This window comes from Dromaius novaehollandiae, chromosome 1, assembly GCF_036370855.1.
Source record: "Dromaius novaehollandiae isolate bDroNov1 chromosome 1, bDroNov1.hap1, whole genome shotgun sequence".
Lineage (NCBI taxonomy): Eukaryota > Metazoa > Chordata > Aves > Casuariiformes > Dromaiidae > Dromaius > Dromaius novaehollandiae.
Window position 1 is genome coordinate 199,266,660 of NC_088098.1, and position 25,449 is coordinate 199,292,108.

At 44.1% G+C, this 25,449-nt stretch overlaps 2 protein-coding genes across 4 annotated transcripts in view; one reads left to right on the forward strand and one right to left on the reverse strand.

Moving 5' to 3' along the window:
• SKA3 (spindle and kinetochore associated complex subunit 3) overlaps positions 1-12,139 on the forward strand; it is a 26,000-nt gene extending 13,861 nt beyond the window's left edge. For 2 of the 3 annotated variants that reach the window (XM_026108847.2, XM_026108848.2), the window contains exon 9: positions 42-2,695. In XM_026108847.2, the coding sequence (XP_025964632.1) occupies positions 42-264 (223 nt within the window). In that variant the 3' untranslated portion in view covers positions 265-2,695. Of the gene's footprint in view, positions 1-41; positions 2,696-8,517 lie in introns of those variants that run through there. The other variant, XM_026108849.2, reaches the window with a different exon arrangement.
• Positions 11,388-14,928, reverse strand: SAP18 (Sin3A associated protein 18). Its single transcript, XM_026108853.2, has 4 exons — positions 14,774-14,928; positions 14,540-14,649; positions 12,769-12,891; positions 11,388-11,868 (listed from the first exon to the last, which is right to left on the reverse strand). The coding sequence occupies exons 1-4, from the start codon at positions 14,843-14,845 to the stop codon at positions 11,712-11,714; spliced, it is 462 nt and encodes a 153-aa protein (XP_025964638.1). The 5' UTR covers positions 14,846-14,928; the 3' UTR covers positions 11,388-11,711.
• Positions 14,929-25,449: the final 10,521 nt, after the last annotated feature.

Here is a 25,449-nt window from a genome sequence, read left to right on the forward strand (position 1 = left end):
AATCTCTCCAGATGTTCTGATGACACTTTTTATCTTTTCAGGACTGAGTTTAGAATGTGTTACTTCAACAGCGTTTGGTATTTTCAACAGAAAAGAGGAATCGTTTTTTATGTGAAAAATAACTACTGTTTTACTGTTCAAAGCACTTTTATGACATTCGTCACTTCTGCAATATTAAGGAATATCAGGCAGATATCAGGCTACTACTTATCTGATTGCCAAGCATCAGATATGCTTCTCTTGCAATTACATTATATTACATAGACATCATGTTAGGTGCTATGCATATCTCTCACTTTCGACAGCCAAAGGGTGACTGTCTTGAATATGATCTATTTGAAAATCCTGTGCGATTGGTACTGGCTGTGTATCTACTGCGTCTCTGGCTGCTGGAAAGATTTGTGGGCATGTAGATGATTGCCTTACTCTCCCCTGTGCTGTTGCAACATGAGTTCCTTAAGTGGTGATGTCATTTCCAATAGTGCAAATACCTCCCTTTAGTAGCTGACCAAACTTAAGCTCTCAGATCTGCTTGGTGCTTTTTTTGGTGTCTGGTAGTCATAGCAGTTGGCACTTTTTCCATCAGAGACTTTACTCCTCTCCAAAATAAATCCTAAGTATATATCCTTGTTTGGAGCCAATTTGCCCTTACCAGCGTCAGCTATCCATGATTCCTCTGAGTAACTGCAGTACTGCTCTTAATCAGTTGTATGTGGTCTTCTGTTGATTGATTGTTAAAATTTTGATGCTCACATATGGGCATGCGACAGATGAGAATGGAGTAACTAGCTCAGGAGATGGGGAGAAATGTGTGCTATTCTGAGTTTTCTGAGCACAGCTCCACATTCTTTTAAGTCCTAAGGATGTGCAAACATCTGGAGATGCCTGGAGGTATTTACCCAGCTGCTTAGAAGGACTTGCCCTGCCAAATCTAGCAAGAATAGGAGCCTTTTCCCAGTCATTCCAGTCACTTTCTGGGATAAGTATAGGTCAAATTAACTGGCGAACTTGATTTTCTACTGGTTCTGATATGGGCACACTGTCACTTTTCTGTGCCAGCTTTTGTTTAAAAATAATATGTATTGTTGTATGCCACTTCTGAGTCCGATCAATACTTTGAATGCTAAGTAAATTTCTTGTCTCAGATGCTACATGGCTGCTTGGAAAAATCAGATTCCACTGTAATAAACTTGCTTGTTCTACCCAACTTCATCAAGCAGTGAAGGCTAGACCTACTGCCAGCATCTTCATAGATGAACAACTAGTTGACAGGCTAGCCATTGAACTTAATGATCCCAAAAAGGTACAAAGTATTTTTGAGAGCAAGAATCCCTGAGCCAGACAGACTTACCAACACTAAGCAGGAGGGGTGTCACGGCCTGCATTCTGCCTACACAGCATTCCATGGCTGTTTAAGCTCCAAAAGAGCTGGTAAGTGTGATTACCCAATTTGGCTAAATTTGAGAACAACTTTGCACTGCACTCTTTCTCCCCACTGGGGGATCATGCTGTTATACCTAGCAGTGTTTGGGTTCTCGCTGTGACCCACTTGTATCATCTTTCTTTTTACTGTTTTATAGCTGTTTCATTAAATAGTATGAAACAGCGATTCAGCTGATGTACAGATACAGAGATACAGATTTTCTTCAAGATGACAACTTCAGTTGTCTTAATCACTTGAGTAGACCATAAGGTTTTACGACAATGTTGTTGGCAGAAGATTATTCTTTGGAATTTACAAATGAGATTTGACAAGTTCATTTTGTTCTGTTTCTTGCCTACAAAATTACTCTAATACAAGTAATATTACTGTATGTACCTAGGCTTCCAGTGTAAAGTGGAATATCACACTGAAGTGGATGTAGTCAGCAATAAAACAGACTGGTTTTACAGTAACACTTAAGCTGTAGTTTAAGTATCTGGGGGGGGCAATTGGCAGAGGTGAAAACAGCAGCCTAGGAAACTGATTCTGATCCAAAATAACCCTCAGGAAAAAAAAAAAAAGTGTTTATTCAGCTAAGTTCCCTCACACAGGTTGCTGTGTGCTCATATGGTGACCACACAAACAGATACTGGAACAATCACGAATGTTGCCATAGGGCTAGATGAGGTTAAGACCCTTTTTAAGCCAGCGTTGCTCCAGAACAAATGCTTGTCCAGCTGCGCACTGAAGTAATATGACAGACAGGTCAGACATTTTATGATATAAAAGAAGTTGAAACAAAAGTTGTGTGTTGATATTTATGGGCTGAATCTGACAACAGTGGTAGCCTGTCCAGACGTGCAGATTGGATAAGCAGCAGCTAACTAAGTAACAGCCACGCTAGTTCTGCGAGAGACGGTAGTGGTCTGAAAATAGGCAAAGTTGAGTCAAGGTACAGTAGTTGGGTGTTATATTTAATCCAATCTAACTGGGGCCAGCCTCTATTAGAGGCTGTTTCACCAGCATAGAATTTAGAGGTTGTACAGTTTTACAATGGATTAGTTCCATCTGAGCCACCAAAGAACTAATATCTTGGTCTCTTTCCTGTTTGGAGATCAGTGATCTCAAACTCAACTTCTATCTGCATGATTGGGTGTAAGGGAAGGGTGAGAATGGGATCACATCTTCCAGTGGTAACCTGCAGTCAGAACAGATTGACCATGGCATGAAATTGTACTTCAATATTTAAAAACATCTGGGAAGCAACCAAAAGTGTGGCTTTTAGTTTTCCTTCGTTCAGTACATCATTCTTAATCTCTGCATTTGCTTCAGTACACAAAATGTGTCAGCTAAGAGAAGCTTCTCTCTTTTATATTAAATGTGGTTAAAGGAATGTCTCAAATTGTTCTGCCCAGGAAGCCCCTTAAAGTAGTAAATGCTTTGTTAGCTTGGAAATATTTTGCCTGAGGTTAAACACAAATACAGATCTCACAGTGAAATTAAACTTCCCAGATGGCTGTCAAATGAACAAATGACAAGCATTGCTTTTAGTGCCTCCTGTTGTGCTTTTATTGATGTTTTTATAAATCACTAGAGCAGTAACTAGAGTCCAAATTTGCTTGGTTATTCATGGATGCTTTATATTTTCTATAAGATGTGAAATTTGCTTTGTTCTCTGTTTTGGAAAAACACTTGTCATTATTTGGCCATTACAGTATTCATGATGGTTGCATGTGTCCCAGCAACAGATGTTGCTGATGTTGAAGCTGCTCTGTATTTTGGGAGTATCATTCACAGTCCTGTGCCTTGTTTCTCCATGGGATCGCAATACGGAGATTTTAACATTTTGTTAGGAACAATGACAACAGCCAGTGGCCACGCTATGGAATCAGAGGCACACTGTTCCACGGAAATACACCTTCTACTGAGATATCAATCAGCACTGGCTCTGTTATCTATCAACTTAACCATGAAACTTCATGTTATTCTTAGGGTAATAGCCATGTCAGCAAAGAGGCGGTTGAGATAAGGGTAGGGAGCTGTCCAGGCAATGAATTTATTTGACTTTGTCTTGTCTAACTCAAGTACATAGGAACAAGTAAGTTGAAAGGTTTAAAAAGTGTGTGTGTGTGTGTGTGGGTGTTGGTGTTGGTGTGTGTGCATACAGGAAAAACGTTCCATGAAAGAGGATGCTCTGCTACAATGGCGTTTCTCCAGAGAGGAGAACAAATGAAGGCAAATTGTTATATTGCATGGCAGGAATGTGCTCAAATGCCTTCTCAGTTTTTGGCACGCTTTATTCCTGGTTTAGGCTGTGCGGTTGTTGCAAATCAATCTAAGGCCTTGTTGCGTGGTCCTACCTTTCCTCTCCCTCAGTTACAGGATCTCACACCTTCAGTTGCATCAGTGCAGTTGTTGCTGGAGGACATTCCAGCTTGTCCAACCACCACTAATTGTTGTTTTGCAAGTTAATTATTCATGGAATCTGCAAGCTGACTCCAGTCACTGCTCACCGCCAGAAACTCTGGTGTGCTGGTGCAAGAGATGAGAAGAAGCAGGGTGGAGGGGGAGCAATGACTTCTTTCACTGGGGGTAGAAGCTGCCCTTGGAACAGTGTCCTGGCATCTAGGTACCAAGCCAGCTGTCTGCATGGCTGCTCTGGTGAGGTTGCTGTTAGGCCATGGTTCTCTGGTCCCTTCCATGACAGCTTGAAACAGTTCCCTCTTCTCACCACCACCCATCACCTACTCCTGAACCTGCATCCACCTGCTCCTGGAACAACTACTTGGGTGGTTGTGTATGAACTGGACTGGAAGAGACAGCTACTATGAAAAGCCTCACCCTGGGCAGAGAGCCCTGTAAGTGTAGGGCAGTATGGTTCATTCCTGGCCATGGTGACATGGTGCTGTTCAGACCATATTCAAGCATTTGGGACTGCCAACTGTGTGAAATCCTGATCTTTCATTCCCATTCAAGCACAAGCCTTTCACCCCTCCTCATTCAAGCTGACACTCTCACTCTGGCTCAGTCTTTGAACAAAATGCAATCAGTGCCGTGCTTGACAGCAGGCTAGCACAGCACCCTTTGTGAACCACCACTGGAGCTCTCCACCGCTTGCCCTCTGAAGCCTAGGGTATGTGTTTCATGACTTTCAGCTGGAAGATTTCAGTAGAAGACTAGATGGAAAAAGGTCAGCTACACTTGTGCCTATCTCTTGCTCAGCAATTGAGTGCTGGCAGATCTTAAACCTTCCAAACATGCACTGGGAACTCAAGGAAGGGAGTACTTGAGTGATTCCTTGTATTCAAATGGGGTACTGTCAGCTGTGGAGAAAATGCAAGGAGAATAATCACTCCAGCTGTAACCTAAATATACCAAATGAGAGCAGGGTGGGACTTGAGAGCAAACATTTTTTGGCAAAAACTAGCATACGCAGCATGGTTGTCTGGGGCAGGTGCAGATTTCAGGCCTCTGTGAAAGACCTCCAAATCCCATGAAGCCTGAAGACACTGTCATTTGTTTATACATACCTGAAGCTGAGGGTGGGATATTCGTGCCCTTATCCAACACTAAGCAGAGGCCCCAAACATACCCTTGAAACTCTTGCTTGCAATGTTCACTGGATTTCCCTGCTGAGCTCTGAAGAGGTCAAGTTTTCAGGCCAGCGTGTGTCTACTTAAGCCTGACATTTCTGTGAGACCGGAAATACTCCCAAGACAGGGAGCTTCCCAAACACCCAGGCTGCTCTGAGCCCAAACCTGAGCTAGTTTGTATAGCTGACACTGTTCCCTGGCGCTCCGGCCAGGCATCTGCCTATTCCATTGACGCGAATTTGTGGCCAGGCACAGCTGAAGTTTTGCAGCTGCTGTGCAATGGAGGGTGATTTACAATCTGCATACTTCAGTGGCCTCTTCTGTCGGAGGAACTGCTGGTTTTCTTTTTTTTCTTTTTAAACTCAGCTGATCTGCTGTAATGTCTAGACACAAGGGCTGAGACAAGAGCAGCAGTTAATTGAATCTCCTTGGTTTTGGCAGTTCATGTATTAGCTATTGCATTACTTTAGTGTTTGGTTGAACAGCGCCATAGTTATGTTATTGATTTGTTCTCACAGATCAGGCTTGCCGAGCCCTTACACTGAGATCATTTTTCCATGCTTTCTAAAGCAAGAGCAAGAGCTTGCCAATTATTCTTTAACTTTCCCCACTGCATCACTGCTGTTACTGGTTCTGAGCAGAGCTGTAAAGCAAAACTTAAACATTCACAATCCTGCCCATCAGAAGGAGAGCATGCTGGTGGAGCCAGGAATGTACTGAATGTAAGGTAGTTTAGTGGCAAAGCGTGTATGCAAGGCTTGTCCTCGCTTCTTAAAAAGCGAGGGAATTGAACTGCTTTACCAGAGAGCCAGCTTCTCTCAAAAGCTCTTCCTAAAAGCTTTTCAGCAAGGTCATGCTGCCATTGTGTGGCAGGAAGTGTCTGTTCTGCTGATGCTGTATCCTGTTCCTTCCTATGCATGGCAGCGCACAAACACACATGCTCCCACTGTCATGCGGTAACACAGGGCCCAGAAAAGCCCATCTCACAGTTCAAGACCATCTTCCTCTGGGGTCATGGATTCGGTCTGGGTTGGTTTTAGCCATGGCAGCTGATGAGGTTGCCACCCACAACTTTCTGCCCCGCAGCAGGGAACAGCTGTAGCGTATCTCCAGCCATTGCAGTTTGCAGTCTGGCACATTAATTTAATCCAGCACCGATTTCTATGTGTTGTAGCCCACCAGGCTGTGAACAGCACCAACTGAGGGCGGCTGCACGTACCATCCCTGCTATAGGGGCAGGAGCCTATCATGGAGGTGCAGTGAAATTAGAGGGGGAATGTTAGGCAGAGCCCTTAGCTTAAGGCCTGAGCACATCAAAGAGGAGTCTGATTTTTTTTTTTCCACCCATGCTAAACGAAAGCCTGTATAACAATCAGCAGCAGCAATATTTATGCAAGAAGTAACAATATAATGTTTTTTTAATATGAAAAGGTCATGATATTTATTAAGTTTTTAAAAAAGCATTTTTATTTAATAAGTTTAAAAAAAAGCACTGGTTTAGATGGACGAGCCAGGAAAAGAAGGTTAATTCCAAGAAAAAACGTGTACTTGGGGAAGCAGAGCAGAGAGCCATGCAGGAAAAAGAAAAAAAATCAAGCCTGGAATAGCAGCAAACTCATCAAAAGGAATAAAATAACACAAAGTCACATCTACAGGAGCAGAGCAGACCAGGTTACTTGCTACCAAAGGCAGGAAGGGGGAAGTAGGGGAGCAGCTTCCTCAGCTTTGTAGCTGGATCCATGTGTCCTGCCACTCATCGTGCTGGTGTGGAGCAATTTGCCTGGCCAGGGCTGGTGTGGGAGAGCCCCAGCAGAGGGGAAGAGGATGGGACTCCTCTGCCTCGCACGGCTTGGACGAGTGTATGAGGGAGGCAGACATTTCTCACTGGTGAAAGGCAGAGGAAAAACTGAGCCTCTCTGAAACGGCAGAGATGAAGGACTAGGGATGAGCTGAGACCTGGAGGGTCACCTGCGAGGGGGAGGCATCTGTGGCAGCCCTGGAAGTGCCTGGGCAGGAGGCAAGGCCTCCCAGCTGGTTTTGGATGGTTACATCTGTGTATGGTAGAAAAGAAATGGAAAGGACACCTTTTTTGAAAATTACTGTGCTAATTCTTTAAGTTAGGCAGTTAGATTTTAAAAAGTGAGCTTTGCAGAGGGCTGGTTTCTGATGAAAGTGCAGCTGTGAAGCTGAGAATTATATCTATTACTGCTGTAAGCATCAAAAGAGATAAGGGAAAAACATACCTCGTTCAGCTGCCTTGAAGAGGGACAAAAATTCCTTGTGAAATCTCTGAACACAAAGAAAGGCCTGTTGGCTGACAGCTCCAGGTGTGGTGATTTCTACTCCATGTTGCTGCATAACTCCTGAGCACCGCTCTGGGGCACAAGAGGCTGGAAAGGTCGGGGCAGGAGGTGAGATCTCGGGCTGCCTGCATGATGCCCGCTCCAAGGTGCCCATGGGGCGCCCAGCCAGCACGCTTCCCAAACTGAGGCCTAGAAACCGGTCGGGAATCAGGGAGGGAAGTATGAATAGTATATTACGTGAGTCTTCAACTTGCTATCAGTTCTTTTAACAGTCTCACCTACTCCTGCCTTCGTTCCCAGGAGGAAGCTCCCTTGCGGGGATGCTGCCTTGGCTGGAGCAGCAAGTCCCTGCTGCCGGGAGCCCAGCAGGGCTGCTTATCACTTGGCTCTGTCTCTTGGAAATGGCCAAAATCCCTCCCCCAGCTGCACTGAGGCACCAAACAGAGGGGCAAACTAAAACCCCTGGGCCCTTTTTTAGATAAACATGCTAGATTTATATGGCCAGGCAGAAAGTGAGGCAGAAGGATCCTCCCGGGGTGAGAGCCGGTTGCTTTCTCCAGTTTGGATGTTTTAACTCCTGGTGGACAAGAAAGCAGGCTGGCTCAGGATTGTCACGAGCTCTCTCGTAAAGTTGTGTTTCCCCTCCAGCGAGGTGTTGCGGGGCTCAGCGATCCATGGCACCGATTCAGGGCTGCTGCCCTCCTCGCAGCCTGTGGCACTGCCTCATCGCCTCCCTGAGCCTACAGTGTTGCTCACCATTGCTGAATTTTAGGACTGTGTTTTGACTTCCCCAAACCAGACAGTGTTGTAAATACATCATTCTTCTCAGTGACTGACATCTTCCCTCAGTTGTTCTAGTCGTTTTGAAGGAGACACACGAGCTTAGTTCCAGGAGTGGATTCCCCGCTGAGCACCACGAGCCAGTAGCAACTTTCACTTACGGTTCCAACTCTCACAACATCCGAATGGTCGTATCCTGACGCTGTCTAATCTCAGAACTGCTGGTTATATCTTGATGTCTGATTTTGTAATTGCTGTTGCTGGTCTTGATTGTGCCATGGATTTGGGATTTAGGGAACATGCACCAGCACTGACTTCTCAAGTGTTTCTTCTTAAAAAAAGTAGAGAAAAGGGAGCTCTCATCACTTCTGCATTACTTTTGTGTGCAAGTGTTCACGGGTGAATCTCTTTTTGACAGACATTTAGCCAGAGGCACCCAGGGAAGAGGTCAGCTGAGGTTCATACTTCTGTGGCAGTCACGGGAAGGTGAAACCACACTGAAGCATTTGCGCTGAATGCTTTGCTACTGAAGGCAGTTTTGCTTTTTCATTTCCCAGTCATTTTGCTTCTGAGGCTGCCAGAAATAAAGCCAAGAGGTTGTTGCTGTTTTCCTTTGAGGAGTGTGAAGACCTGCCCTGGGCTGTGTCCACGAGCATGTTTGACCCTTCACTGTGTCCCATGCCAGAAGCAAAGCCAAACTACCTTCAGAGCAGCTCCATGAGTCACAGGCACAGGCTTACTTGCTGCTGTTGCTTTGTAACTTGACTGCATTTAATTGCTGAGAATTATGCTTAAAGACAGTCAAAGCAAGAACCAGAACACAAACATGAGGAAATGCCAAGATTCCTGTGTACCTCTAATTGCAGGTCTCTCTCTGTGTTTGGTAAGAGGCTGGTAAAAGATGTAATTACATACTGGTTACCACAGGACTCACCTTGTTCATTTTGCAGCACAGATGATGCCACATGGTGAGCAGGCCACTTCGTTGTGGTCTCACTTTCCTGTTCACCCAATTCCATAGCGCGCCAAAAGCCAGACTGCTGCTCTGACAGCTGCTGCCCAGCACAGAGGCAGGGGTGTGCCTGCTGCCGTGGTCCTGAGTCTGCCCAAACCTGCTGGCGGTGACAGAAAGCACTGCGCCTGCTACATCTGCACTTCTAATAGCAGCAGTTTCCCAGAGCGCCTCGTGCTTGCACCAGAGCTGGTTGCTTTCACCCTGGGAAAACATCCCACCCCTGGCCATGCTGGACTAGTGCCACTGCCACTTCTGGCCTTACTGTTCTTCCCCACAGAGTAGCAGGGATATCGTCATTCCTCGATCACTCTTAAAAAAGGGGTGAGGACCACTGTTTGACTTTTTCTGTCTTAAGGGAAAAAACAACTGCAGGTGCTTCTGCAAATGAGGGTCTTTAATGAAGGCTGAAATGGCAAGTCCCTAATTTGGAAGCTAGTTGGGGGCGGGGGGGGGGAACAGAAGAGGGTCAACCATGAGCAGAACTGTATCAATAAATCACTCAGGCTACACTGTATCAAGGACTCTGGTGGGAAAAATCACAGCTCGACAGAAAGCACAGCTCACGCTCCACAGGTAGGAACATTTCAGCCATAGCCTCTGCTCTGCTAAGGTCTTAAATGAGGAGGGTGAAGACCCCAAGGAGCAGAACGTTGCTGCACACCGCTGCTGCTCCCAGTGTTGCCTTTCTCTCAGCACACTATCATCATGTGCAGAAAACAAGCGCCTGGCTCTTTCCTGGCCAACTGGGTGCTCAGGGCCCCTCTGCAGAGGAATGCAGTGCTAGGACGGCTGGCACATGCCGTAAAACTCAAGACTCCTTGGTGGCCCTAGTTCTCCCTCTGCAGCAACAGACAAACAGCCAGGAGATGGCTCATCCCTTGTCTCTCCTCTCCCTTTGAGGTGTGCTAACTAACATCAGCCGCTTTCCCCAAGAGCGGCACCCAGCTCACAGACCAGAACTCCAGTTCCCCAAGGACAACAAGAAGCCCTGGTGCTACCTTTTGCTCCATTTTGAGCTTCTGGAAGCCATTTGCTACACATCCACCAACAACCTCCAGCTTCATCAGTAACTTATGTTTTAGGCCATACTTGAACTGTTAGTTGGTTTGGCTTTGCCCTGACACCCAAGGATTGCAGTAACCTGAGGAACTGGTGCTCGATACAAGCTGCAAGTATTTGTAAAGTCATCTTGTGTAATGTTCACAGTTGTAGCTATTCAGTAGACAAAGGTAGCTATGAGGAGAGATGCATCTTCCCAAATGCTATGGAAGCTAAAACTGGGCCTGGGCCTTGCAGTTGGCAGATGCTGACACTATACTCTTTGCAGTGAACGTGTACGAGCGAACTGTCTCACAGCCTCCACTCCCCAGGTTACTGGGTCAAGAGCAGCCTGGTGGTCAGGGCCAGGTGGACTCCCTTCCACACCTATTACCAGAGTACAAACTTGCTGCTTCACCCTCCCTCTATTCATCTAAATTGCAGGCAACAGCTTCTGTGGGCAGGGAGCATACAATTATATTTTCATTAGGTTGAAAATATAGGCTGGTCAACTAGTCCCACCCATGCTATTTTAATATTTTGGGCCTGTTCCTCATGCCACTTAAGTCAACCTCCATCTGAAAACACTGAATTTCTTCTAGCCAGGTCTCTACAGATATCCCATCTTCTCAAAAAAATGCAAGACATGGAAAGATAGTTTTATACCTTCCATTTCTAAATATACCAACCCCTTTAAAATTCAAATAAGACAAGAGTGCTGAATCAGTCCATTCTCCAATAAGGTCAGCAGCTTCTCAATATCCTGGGATATATGGTGCCACAGAGACCACTTCAGAATATCATGGCTTGGCATCATCCTTGTACAAGATGGAGCAGCCATCCAGTGCCCTGGAAAGCCACAGTGTTCTGCCCTCACCCTCACTCTCCTGCTGGAGGACAGCCAGCCTTACACAACTCTACCTTCTACTCAATACATCCACGTCAGCAGCAGGGAGAACAACGGTGAGCTGGCCTGCCTACCACCACACTCTTCAGAGGCTCATCCTCCCAAAGGCAGCCGTCAATGGTTTAAAGAATCCTCCCGTGAAAGGAATCCCCATTAGGCCACCTACCCCTATACAAGCAGCCCAAAAGTTACCACACAAAGGCTTTGGGCCCTACTTTTATAGATTTCAACTTCTGCTTAAAAGCCAACTTCAGAATTTCTCTGCGAAAATCCAGTTAAGACGACAAAAAAAACCCCAAACAAAAAACCCACTATCAAAGTCAAAAGATAACAACATCAATCTTTATTCCAAACAAGACAGAACTGCAGAACACCTGCAATATTTCTGGTCATATTTTACAGAAGTCTTGAAACATTGGACACACAAACTTACTTTTCAAACTATAACAATGAGGAAAAGGATGATGATGCTTCTAAAAAGTCTCCCTTCTAAAGAAATTCAGTAAAAATTAAGGTTTAAAAGTTAACTCATTTCTGATGCTTAGCTTTGTTTTCAGGTGTTCTTGCTTAGCAACAAAAGCAAAAAGTAAGCCTGCTTTAGAACAGCAAGAAGGAATAAACTGAAAATGTAGTCATACAAAGAAGCAACAGTTTAGTATGGTCTCATGCGGCTGGATGGGGGTGGTGCACGATTTGGAGGAGTAATTGCTATATCCAAGTAGTCTCCTATCTGGAATTTCTGAGACTGCAATGTCATGGAGTCATCTGTGCCCTTCCTACCTGACATCGTGCTGCCAATCTCCTTCACCCTGCACAGTGGGGACAAAATGCAAGTTAGTTAGCAGAAGCAAATCTTTCTAGGTTTCCAACACAGGAAAAATATCATGTCATTACAACCTTCCTGTTCCATCCTCTGCACTGTTTTTGGCACTTAGCTATGTTCACAGTATGGTTACTTCTTCCAGTACTGGGTAAAAAAGAAGCTACATTAAGTCTTCTCTCTGACGGGGCAGCAGGGTGAGGCTGGAGGTGGAACCTACTACTACATTAAGGGTAACACCTAGAGAGATGGGAGGGAACCCCACTCAAAACAAAATCCACCACTACAAAAACAACAACAACAAAAAACCAACACAAGACTCCTACAGATTACAGGGCAGGATATAGGCACTGGATACCGGGGAAGGCTCGCTAATGCAGTTCAGGCGGTGACCTGGCACAAGAAGCCAAACAGGATGATGGAAAGGCAGGGGACTCATGTCTAACACGGTCATTTCAGAGAGCCTCTCTAGAGCCCAGCAGAAGCCAGGGTCCCAGTGGCCAAATTGCCCCTTAGCCACAAAGGGGCAGTCAGTCAAGGTTCTCAGGATACCTGTAACAAGATCACTTAAAAGTCATACACATTCTTAGATACAAGACCTATCACTCTTCATATCACCAGAAAAACCTTTACTTCAAGTTGTAGGTCCATGTTCTGGGTGGTTGCCAACATAATGACCAATGTCTTCGAGCAAAAATGTTCGTTGTTTCGGGAACTACGATGGTCACTAAAGACTGTTTAGTTTGCAGGGGTCATCATGCAGTCTGCTATCAAGAACTTTATAAGTTTGATTTGTGTGTTTTGGACTTTAAATCAGTGCTGACGGAAAATAATTTACCACTCTGATGACCGGAGTCTTATATTAATCTGGAGAAGAAATGCCATTTACCTGTATCCAGGCCTCTTGAGATCTGTAAAAACAATTGCAAAATTGAAGTGCGTGCCCTTCTTCCGTGCTTCTGGGTAGACCTCTTTCACTAAACTCGTCAGCTCTTTTAGAGTTGCATCCATCCTAGTTTAAAAAAAAAAAAAAAAAAAAAAAATAGTGGCTCACATTCTCAAAAACAATAATAAGAGTTTTCCAAAACCCATTTAACACGGACATCAACATATTGGTATTACTTAGCTGTACATTTCCTTGCCTTTGCGTGCTTTCTGTCAAGCATGCAAAGAAGAAGAGGATGATTAAAATTTTACATGTTTAAACAATCTAGTGAGCAATTTACTTCTCACCTATGTAAGATTTCAAACAAAATATTCAGATCCAAAGATCAGGTAACTAGAATTTGTTCTAGTTATCAGTTGTAAAATCTGGGAGAATTCACCACCTACTGGACACTGGAAGCAATATGGTCTAGAGCATTAAAAACATGCGCAAAGATTCAGGCTAAGTGGTTCTAATCATAATTTAGCTTCTAGTTTACTGTAGTATTAGACAAATCTTCCTCCACTCCGAGTACGTTTCAAGGTCTGCTTTTTCAGGTCTCTCAAAAAAGTTACAGTTTAAACAATAGAGGCAAGTTTTATATACTTATACAATACAGAGTATAAGCACTTCTTCATCTAAGCTGAGATTTATGTTAAAATAACTTTTTACATATTAGACAAAATGTAAGGGTAACAAATCATGAATAGACTTAGATCAAGATTTACATTTCTGCCCTAACAGGTAGTACTCCTCCTTCTCTGCCCTGCAACAAGAGACAGGGCTAAAACTCACTTCTAGAATTTCAAGAACAAAAGGCCCCAATCATAACAGCTAGAGCAGCTCTAATTATATAGACTGCATACTGATGCCAAGCTGCAAAGTAACCAAGGAGCACTGTGCAGACACACAATGCCCATTCTGACTTCCGCAGATGGCAAACATTTCAGACATCATCAGTAGCCTGGACTGAGTCCATAAATCCCATTAAGAAGTAAATTAGAACTGCGTGCCTTGCTAGCCACAAAAACAGATCTATTCAACTGTACAGTGACATACAAGTTATATGGCTAACAGAAGCCTCAAAGGAGAAATATGATTAGAAAATAGCCTAACTCACTTTGAGAGGCATTTTTCAAAACACTTAATGCCAAAACTAATGTTTTAGCAACACACACTAAAGTAGTTGCCCAAGCTAAATTTGAAAGCAATAAAAAGCAGCTCCCTATTAAACTGCTGTTACCTGACCATATAAAAGGAAAAAAAAATGCTACTCCATCCTCCAAGTCCAATCGTGGACTCCTCCATGAGTCCATCCTCACTTAAACCAACCTGCAGGTCAGGCAACACTCCTGACCCTCTGCAACAACTGAAAAACTGCGTTGGTAAAAATAAGTTTAACCACCGTTAAGGAAGAAGAGAGCCTCCGTGTTGACTGTCTGCATTGCGTTAACCAGAGACAGGCTAAAATACAGGTCTTCAACGATGTGCATCAGTAATTCCGCAATTCAACCGCAAAGCGCGCAGCCACCAGCAGCTCGCCGCGGCCCTGCACGCACGCGGGGGGGGACCACGTCCGGGTTGCCATGGCGACGCGTTTCCGCAGCAGCGCCCTCCCCCTCCCCCCGGCGGAGCCCCCGCGGCGCAACCGCCGCCAGCGCCGCCCCCACCCCCGCGAGCACCGCGCCGGGGCCGCAGGGCGGCGCGGCCGGGCCGGGCCGGGCCGGGCACTCACCAGGTGTAGATCTGCAGCTCGCTGGAGGGCACGTTGCCGCGGGAGAACTCGTCCATGCGGTGGTGCCGCCCGTTGTTGGTGGTGAAGACGCGCAGCAGCAGCGGGCACGTCTGCGGGGCGAGGCGCAGCGGGACAGTCAGGGCCGCGCCGCCCGCTTCCCCCCTACCCCCAGCCCAGGGACCGAGCCCCCGCCCCCCCAGCCCCGCAGAGGAGGGACGCGGAGCCGCCCAGTACCTTCTCGCGGTCGATCGGCTTCTCAGGCTCCTTCTTGATCTCCTCCTGGGTGACGCGCGACTCCACCGCCATCTTGCCGCCGCCACGGGCCGCCCCAGCCTCGGGCGGAGCCCCAGATGTCTCGCGAGATGGGCTCAAGTCTCGCGAGAGGAGCGCGCGGAGCCCCGGGGGCGGCAGTCGTCGGGGGGCGGGCCGCGCGCAGGCGCTGAGGGGGCGGGGGCGGGGCGAGCGCGCGGGTCGCCAGCGGGCGGGGCCGGCTCGCGACCGTTGGCAGTTGGCCGTTGGCCGCGGTGTGGGTACCGAGGGCCGCAGTGGGGGAGTGGGGGGCGAAGAGGTGGCTTCCAGTGGGGGAAGGGGCGCGGCCTCACGGCTTTCTGAGGTCTGAGGGAAACGGCTTTACCGAGCGCTGACTGTTGGGGCCGGAGCAGCAAGCCTGGGCTCCCTCGCCCTGAGACTCAGCAGCGAGAGTCGGCTGCTACCTGCGCTGCGTTGACCTGGCCCAGGCCCAGGGTTTGCTGATTGCAGGAGCTGCGTTCTGGGGTGTCGCGATTACCGGCAGTTGCTTCACAGGGCACTAAATGGCTCATCCTAAAACCCGAAAAAGTTCCGGATAGAGTATCTCATTCTTCAGACCTGCTTTGGCAGGATGCTTGTGATAGGCTTCGCTCCTTGTTCTGTTCTGTTCTGTTTCATGTTCACAGATCAATTCTCTAAAGCAGTGCCTGCATTCCCCAATACTTAGGAAAGCTTTTAATAAACTAATGATATTTATGCCTCATAGAGAAAGACATTTCTATAGGGAAAAAGATTTAAACAGATATCTAATGTAGATAAATATGTAATCAAATCAACTGCTATAACTAAGGGTAGATTAAAATAAATTATGAGTAAATTGTATTTAGAATTTAGTTTCCTTTAATATGCTGGAAAGACCAAACACGTGTTTTCCATTTATGGTCTTGTTTTTCCAAGAATAGATTCTTATATTAAGTTAAATTTGAGTCTGCTGTTATGTGTTACAAAATAAGACAGAGTTTCTGATGTGATAACTTTATATTGGGAGTTTTTATTCAGGTCTGACTTGGGAGGGTGTATCTGTTTTGATGGAATTTACACTTATATAATTTACTGAACTGCTGTGAGTTTATCTCTCATTTCAAGAGTAAAACAAAATTGAATTCTTCTGTAAGATTATGCAGAAATGTATGTGTTTGCAGATGCAGAACAGGCAAATATCAGAGACTCCTAGAATCGCAGAAGTGGGAAGGGACCTGTGGAGATCATCTAGTCCACCCTCACTGCTACAGCAGGTTGTTCAGGGCTGTTTCCAGTCAGGTTTTGAATATTTCCAGGGACAGAGACTCCATAGGCTCTCTGGGCAGCCTCTTACAATGTCTGACCACTAAAAGAAACACAACTTTTTATTTTTTCTTATATTTAAATGAAATTTCTGGTATTTCAGTTTGTGCTCATTGTCTCTTGTCCTTTCTCTGGATACCACTGAGAAGAGCCTGACTCCGTCTTCTTTAGTCTCTCTCATCAGATATTTATACACAGTGATAAGGTTTGTTCCCGCCCCCCCCCCCCCCCCCCGGCCTTTTTTGCTCCAGGCTAAACGATCCCAACTCTCTCGGCCTCTCTTGGCATTACAGATGGGCCAATTGCTTAAGCATCCCATTAACTATGTTTAATACTATATTTTATTAATATTAGTTATTGCTAAACTAAGCAATAGATAGTTATTTATAACTTAAAATTACTACAGTTGTAACATATTTATTACTTAGGTGTGTCTTAGTGTACCTATGTTTCTCATAACATTTTATGTTGATACCTGCAGCAGAGGACTACAGAGAATTTTGTGCTACTAAGCCTATGGGTTAGGCTCCCCTTTCAGCAATATACTTTCCTGAGTAAGGCAATTCATGGCAGATTTACATATGTGCTGGGTTGCTTTCCTGAGTAAACATCTAGTATCAGTGAGATATAAATATAACAAATTCTGCACTATGAAAAAAGCATATGCTTGCTGTTAGAAATAAATACACACAAATGGTGATGTAGTTTGATTTCACATTTCCAAACTCAGTAGAGGGTATTTTCAGTCTATTAATTATTTAAAAGTTTGTAAGGGAAGAAAAATGACAAAAGTATACTCCCCTGTCAGGCTTCTGTAGATATCAAAAAAAAAGAAAAAGGAAGATGAATCTAGATTTAAAAAAGAAAAGAAAAACCTTGCAGTTCACCAGTCATATAACTAACAACAATTGGTTTAAAATGTTGATTTATGGCACAGTTAACACATGACAAGAGAACCAACAACCCATTAGAGTTTGCCCTCAGCTTTTATTAACTTTCTTTTGTGCTGGCTTGGATAGTATTGTGTAGTTTTTAGTCTATATTAAGTTATAGCATATCATCAGTTTATTATCAAAGGAAATGACTCAGCCGCACCACCATTTGCAGGATTTGATTTCCCAGGCAACGATGCAGTTTATTACATTGCTAAAATTAATTATATTTGCCCTGATAATAATATGCTTTGGGCCTAGGATGTGAACCACCATTTTCAAAACAAAGAAATTTATGTCTAGGATCAGGTATCATAAAAGAACAGCTGTAACAAATAAAGCATGATTTTGTTATGAATCTAAGTAGTTCCTTCTGTTAGAACTTTTGAATGCTTTATTTATGTGAAAATGACCTAACATGCTTGAGTTAAGAAAATTCAAGCATGACTTAATTTATTATTCATGAACTATATTAACAATCACAGTTTATTTTCAGTCTGAAATTTAGATTCTTATCTATGTTACATATTTGGAAGAGAAAAGTAGGAATTATTTGACAATGAAAATGTAAGTATGTGATTTGTAACGTGGATTTCAGCATGCAGCTATTATTGGAGACAGCGCAGTCTGGTTATACAAAGCACAGCAGAATAAACTGGATTCCCACCAATTTTGGTGGAGGTCCCTCATGTACCTGAGTTAATCTCACAGTTTGCTGTTGCCAGAAGTGGGGGATTTAGCTTCCTGTTGCTTGTCCTTATTCTCAATCATGTGATTTGTTTCCTCCCTTTTGCCAGCCCTGGCCCTCACCAGATGCCTCCATGAGTAGATTAAATTCACTGATTTAAGAGAAAAACTATCCAGCTGGGGGTTAGTTTTCTGACAGTTTATTGCATTTGACACTTTCTAGGCCAATTCAATAGACCTGATGGGAGTGAGTGGCTGGGAGGAGGGAGGACTGGAGCAGGGTCTGTCCCTTGAGGGACAACGAGACGGCTGATTGCTTCACCCTCTCTTAACATTTTCTTCAATTTTTTTTGTTTGTTTGGGAAGGCCTTTTTTTCCCCCTGCTTGTCAGGGATACTGTGTTATGTCCCAACTTGCCCTAGTGTATGCTATAAAGAAAATGAAAGCTTTTCATTGAAGTAGTGAAATAGCAGAAGACTGTATATACGAGTAAGTCTCTAGTCTTTATTGTTGCAAAGGAGAAATACAAAATATAAATCAAACATTTTCACATATGAGTGTCTGTAGAGAACTGACACATGGTCTCGGATATGTGAATTGCCTCTTTAAGAATTGTTAACACACATTCCCATTTAAGCGGTTATTTAAATAGAGAACTTTTCATTGTGTAGGAGAGCATCTGAAAAGGTATGAATGAGATCACATTTTGGTGCCACTAGGATATGGCGCTTGGCAAAGCTTCCACAGCCAGTTAGAGCAGAGCAGGGTAGGCCAAGTAGCCTGCAGTTAGCCAAAGAAACAGCTACCGTAGGTAAATTGTGATTGAAAGGAGAGGAGAGAAGAGGAAAAAAAAAAAAGAGCAGTGACTAGGTGACTTAAAACTTTCTAGGCCGAACAGAGCTGATGACAGTAAATGGAAAACGTGTCCTTGGAAAGATACAGAAAGTAATGTTAGAGCTGTGCCTGGAAAATCCACCACTGCGGTAAACCTCAAAGAACTGGAAAAAATATAATAGATGACCAGAACAAGGAACTGTGAACGTTTCAGATCTGTGAATATATTGAACTTTGCTTCAAAGGAGCTGAATTAGCCTCACCCTCTGCAGCATGTCCAAGGCTTCAGATGCTCAAGGCTCCCAGGAGATCTGGTGTATGAATTTATGAGTTTTTGCTAACCAGGACTACATACCACTCCTTCATTTTCCATGCTTGTATATGTATCAGGTAAAACGTGTTTGTTGAAGAACTGACGGTCTTTATCATGGTTGTGGAAAGTTCAGCTGCCTTTCTATCCAGATTTATCATTTTTGGCAACAGCATGATCATGTTTTGAACATCTTTACAATCAACCCAGTCAGTGAAAACACAAACTTGATGGAGCTTGTACTGCAGACAGGCTTTAACTGGTGAGTCAAAGTTGGAAGAATACCATTACATTTTCCTTGCAAATATGATTGCTGGTGTTTCTTTTATTAGTATTTTTTCTCCTGTATTTTGTACTAAAGTCAGTGTAGATTTTGAAAACTGATTCCATGTCTGCAGAGCTGCTCAAATATTTCATTGACGCTTCAGTGGAATAAGATGTTCTGCCCACTGTCCTGTCTTGCATTGAGATGATTTGGGATCACAAAATGCACCACAATGCAACCAACTGTTGGGCTTTTCTGGTCCAATTCGACTTGTATGTGTAGTCAGAGTTGGACAATGTGGTCTCGTGCAACAGCAGCGCATGAATGACGCTGCAGCCAAATAGCTCAGCACTTGAGTGTAGTCAGTTCACAGATGAGGAATAGCGATTTCACTCACCAAAGGCAAGAAAGGGAAGAAGTTGAGAGAGTTTGCAAGCATGGTGCAGTCTGCTTGGCTGAGAGTACAGAAATGCAGTTGATCTGTTGGTCTACGAGTGCTCCTGGATGCCCTGCCCTTGCTAATCTCTTGCATGTCCAATGTTGGTGAGTAATGAGTGCTCCTGGTGTCTTTTATAAGGTAGGTGAGTACTCAGAGCACAAAATTCTCTCTCCAGCCCAAGGATAGGTGAACACACCTGTGACGGCTGTTAGTTGTTCTAACAAATGCACTGTTGGAAGGTGCTTAGCTACTGTCATGGTGCAACACGACATAGCGCGTAGCATAGTGGTGCGTAACATGCTGTCAGTAAGCACAGTATGAGCAGGTACATAGAAAAGAGCATCTTCTATGGTGTGTACTGTTAATCAGATGCTGCTCTTAAACACTGGGTTAGGAACAGAATCTGCGAAATCAGACATATGCGATCTAAACCTGCATGCATATTACAGGGGGGTTTAAAGTGAAAGACTAGCAGGATTTGGCTGTTAGTTTGTAACATATAAAAGGGCTCTGTCACTGTATATTTAAGACATGCAGAGACGGCAAGGCAGTATACTAACTCAAGAGCACTGAGACTTGATTGCCTGGGAGGCATCTATGCTTGTGTATAGATCATATATATGGGTTCTGCTTACTCTTTAAAGTCATCAGAGAGACCACAAGTTGATAAAAAGTCTTTGAAGCTGTTTTCATATTATACATTATTGCAAAGTTATTATTTAACAGTTAAGTCATGATAGCACCGATCAGTCTCCAAGGGCTTGTGTACTCTCCAGGAACATAAACATTGCATGAAAGGCAGAGCTGTGTAAACAAGTAGCCTCACACTTACCATTGTAAGACCCCGTTTCTAGTTGTCATGACGTTGCCAAATGCTATAATTCTCCCTTTCGGATGGAACTATTCCAGATCAGGTGTTTCCTCAGGATGCATTTTTTCCTGTTTCAGAAGAAATGTTTCTGAGAATAATATTAGGCGGATTAGAGTTATTACTTATCCTATTTGTACTGTGCTTTGTTCATGTTACATACTTACAGCTGTTTGTCTGCCAACCTGCAGCATCTATGTACTTTTGAGAAAGAAACATGATTTGGCAGGGATGCTTACTCACGTTGCAGAATGTTCCCATTAAAAAGCAAATATATCTGAGCTATAATCTTTTAAAAAATGCAATTTATCCATAGTCAGTAGAGATGTGCTAGTATTGGGCAGCTAAATTCTGTTAGGTAGGCGACAGTGAGGCACAGAGGATGTGATCCTGTCCAGGTTCCCCGAGCAGCGTAAGGAGAGAGTCGGAGTGCAGCTTCACAGCGTTTCAGACCAGCCATTTGCAATTTAAATGACCTACAGAGTACATATGCTACGTACAAGAGAGGTCTGCTGGCAAAAATTGTAGTGATTATTTGAATTTCACCTGAAAGAGAACAGAACATACTGGAACTGGTAATCTTCAACAGAGGAAGACAGACTTCAGTTTGAAGTAAAGAAAAAGTAAGTCCTGCTATGTTGTGTACAATTGTTTTCTTCTCTATATAAATATATATTAAGATGTAATGGTCAGATGCATTAAATATTCTATTGATTTTTCCTGGTGGGGTAGTAGACTCAGAGTTACAAAATATAAAATTAAGGAAGAAATGTTGCCAGAATCTAAACCTGGATTTCATTAAAATGTGTTGTCATTTCACTATAAAATACATCTGCTACAATGTTCCAGAAATTTTAGACACACAATAGAGTAATAAACTGGTTTTATAACTTGGGCAATATTCTACCATAGATTCTTGGTTCCCCCCCCTACAGTTTGTATTGAATTACCTCAATACAGAAATGTTCATACACCGCAGGTAGGGAATAAATGGGTTGTTATGGTAAGTGAACTCTTTAAAAGTGGCCTATAGATATGTTTTATAGAGAGGACAACTAACATCAGAAGTTTATCAGACTATAAATCATTAGAAGTAGTTAGGTTGGCAGTATGAGCCCCTTTTTGTGCTCCTTTGTAGCTGTGTTTCCCATTTTTTCTTCTGCTGGGGCAGCTCCACTAGTGATAGCAGCAGCGGAAACCCTGGTGCAAACCCTGGTGCCAAAGTTTCTTCCATCGCTGGTGCTTTTCCCAGCGTGACCTGCTGGTCCTGCTGCCCCCGTTGCGCTAATCCATTAGTCTGCCAGGGACCGCTGGGGCCGGCTGCTCGGAGGGCAGCAGCACGATCCTCCAGGCACCACTGTGGCAATGCCGGCGCATCCCCCTCGCAACACCGTCCCCTGGCAGCGGTGTGCTTAGCGCTGCCTTCCACCTTTCCTGTGTGGGCACGTCCCTTCCCCGGCTGCTTCCTGGGTTAGTGTTATCCCATCCTTGAACAAGGCACAAAGATGTCTGAGAAGGAGGCGACTAGCCACTTTGTGTAGTTGCAGTCTGGCTCATGCTTTGGGGGAAACATTTCAGTGAGCAAGAGCTAACAGATCAGGCTGATGGTTATGCCAGCATCTTCCTCTTAAATATCCATTCTTTTCTCTTTCCATAGAAGAGTGATATTAAAATAATCAAGCTTTTTCTCATAAATATTTTTTGAATAGAAATTTCCAAGAGATCTGACTGCATCTTAGCACATACATTTTCTATACAGCCCTATGGGTATGCTACTCTTCAGCTTCCCGTGCTTCTCCATAAGTTACTGGTATGTGGACGCACAATTTCTATGGAAAATGGTAGAAGAATAATGATGAATGCTGCACAACCGGACCAGATATTTCCTTCTTTTTCCCTCCTGCCCCAGGATGGTCTTAACACAAAGAGTCTCTCAGTGTTTATGGCATTTCACACTGATTTTTTTATTACAACTAAACTGTTGATAACTAAATCCTCTCTTGTCAGACTACGCCCACAACAATAGTAATATTCGGCTTTATTTGGCATTGTTCTGGGATTCACAGAGCCATAAAGAAAGTTTATGAGAGCAGTGCCATATCCTACACGACAAAGGTTGATGTCATGTGTGCCATTAGATGAATCCTGCTTCTAAAAACATCACAACAAAGGATCGAGCAAAACTTCTCTCCAAAGTAAGTAGTTCCATGTGGCAAGCCTCGGCAGGCATGGAGCAAACCTCCACGCTCCTACACAGCCCCCTCGACATCACAGAAATATTTTTTGTGGCTAAACACGCAGGTCGGAAAACACAATGCTGTAACTTTTTTTTGCCTCAGTGGTCATTCATGACCAAAATGTTCTGGCTGCTGTAAATTACTGGCAATATTTTGAAAGGTTCAATATAAAATGAAATTCTTTTCTAAATGCTACATCATATGTATTGCGATATCAATTAACTTGATTTTTTTTTAAGAAAGGAAATGTCCATCACTGAGAATTTACAATATGTGAAGTTTGAACCCAAAATGAATTCTGACAGCTTGGTTGCCATAAACTCAGAGACACAGCGCATAGTGGAAACACTGACATAATCTTAGCTGCAGTGGCAGGAATGGTGCCAGTAAACTAGAATGTCCTGTAGGCATAATGTAAGACAGACTTCATTAGGCTCCCCAGATTTCAATTTCTTTGAAAGCAAAGTTAATAGAAAAATTTGTGTATACCTATTCCTTTGGCTAAGAAAGAATAACCTGTTGTATGTACTGGTGACTATTGTTATTGGTTATATCACGTTACATTTTGCACATGGGAAAAGATGCTGGGGAAGTCCCCCCCCTGCTTTGTTGCACAGTTATGTCTCCTTACGGAGCAATGTAGGCACACTCAGGTCACAGCTGAACAAGTATAAGGGCAGAGTCAGATGTGCACACTGCAAACAGGGTGCTGGTAGGAAGAAGTCACCGCTTTCACATTTCCAGCTGGCCATGTCATGCCACTGCCGCACAGTTGCCATCAGCTCCACTGGCAGAGCTGCTCACAATGAGCTCTCCACAAACTTGCTAAAATGAAACAGATTAGCAAAGACTTCCTGTTTAAATTGTGTACTATAATCTTGTTGATATGGCCTGAAATGGGCAAGGAAGGGTTCACACAAGAAGCTGCTGGCACATGAGTGGGCCAGAGGGAACGATGGCCAAGGGCATCCCCTCACAGTGGCACAGCCAGAGCCAGCAGATGACGTCCGTCCGTGACCTAGCGCTTTCCAATAACGCACAGTGCGCTCCTAGAGCACACCGCAACATTTTTAGATTGCTACGTGTACTGCTCGTCTTGGTTTTCGTACGAGAAATTTGCAAGTGCAAGACTCCAGAAAATAAATACATTGCCTCATTGAACTGTTTGGGGAGGGGGGGGGAGTCCTGCAGATGAAGAAAGAGAAAGGAAAGAAAGAAACTTTTTTAAAAGAAGTGTATTGAAAAAAAAAACTTAGCTTGACACTACTTTGCAGTCAGCTTTATGTGTTATTACACGTGCTACAAAGTTAATAATTCAGATCCATTTATATAAAAATTCAGGGCATAGAAGAGCAAGAGAAATGGCTCTTCTCCACCTTTTAGATTAGATTCGTTACAAGGTAACAAATGATGCTCTGTGAGTATAATCCCAAGTGGATGTATGTGAGTGAACACTTTCATTCCATCCTGCACTGAGCACTTTTTCTTAAGTTGTTAATTTTCAGTGGGGTCAGTGATGAAAGGCCAGTGAGAAATGGGCTCTGCACCTGGGATGCTGGGGGCAGTGAGGTTTATCCTCCTCCTGAGCTCTGCAGGGTGCGAGTTGTACTGCTCCTTTATCTGTGCAAACCCCAGGGACTGTCAGCAGAACAGCAGATTTTACCTTTTACTTATGCTGCTTAAGCGAGTCCCTGGCTCTTGTGGGCACTGCGATACTCTGGTCCCAAGTCAGCAGAATCCCTGATTCTTCAGGGTTGTGGCTGGTTTTACCAGAAACTAGCTGGCAGAGATAATAGATGGTAAGAGGTACTCAAAGGTGGTTGTTTCTTGGTAGGTTTGAAAAACGTCAGCTACAACTGTTGATCCTCCCTCTGTGTCACTAACTGTGAGTGCAAGCAAGGTTATGGGAATACTGCTGAAATGTGGGAAATTATATTTTTATGCGTGCTGTTTCCTGGCTAAGCCAGGGACAAAGATAAAACTATGACGAACAGCAACACAGTCTTTTACTGACACCGTAGCTTTTAACCGAAGACGCCTCAAAGAAACGAATCTTGTTTTCCTGGCCATAAAAATGCATATTTAATCCACAACTATCTTCCTTTATTGTCAAACAATAAACAGTGCCTCTGGTTTCTTAGGGAGGAGTGTGCAGAATGCAAATCGTTCTGCTTGACAGACGTTTAAGAAACTTCTCCCTTGCTGGAGTGCAGTAGCAGGACGCGGATTAAGCAGGCACAGTGCAGAGGGGCTTTCCACGTGTCGGGAACTTCCGCAGCCACTCAAGGTGCCCGGCAGCGTGCTAAGTGGTGCCGAGGCAAACTGCTGTCCTGCCGCGCCAACGCTGTTGCGGGGGACAAACAGGCATGGAAAGCTCCAGCTCCAGCGCTCTCCTGGTTAAAGTAAATAACATTTCTCCCCTGAAATTACTTTGCATTTCCCTGAAGAGTTCTTAAAATAGCCATGACACAAAGTGTAAAGGAAAAACTGCTGGAATTGGGTCCTGCTGAGGACAAGGTAACAATATCAAGGATGTGAAGTGAGGTACCATTTCACTGTGTAATTCACGTCTCATCAATGTCAAGGCCTCCGGTGGCAATATTTCCTTCTTCTACGAATAGACCTTAAAAGTATTTTAAGAATCTAGTTGTCATGCAATAAATGGCATAGCACTTTGTTCTGAGTAGAAAGGTTTGCTTGTTTTCAGTGGTAACGGTATTTTGCATGTAAAAAAGGGGAATGGGG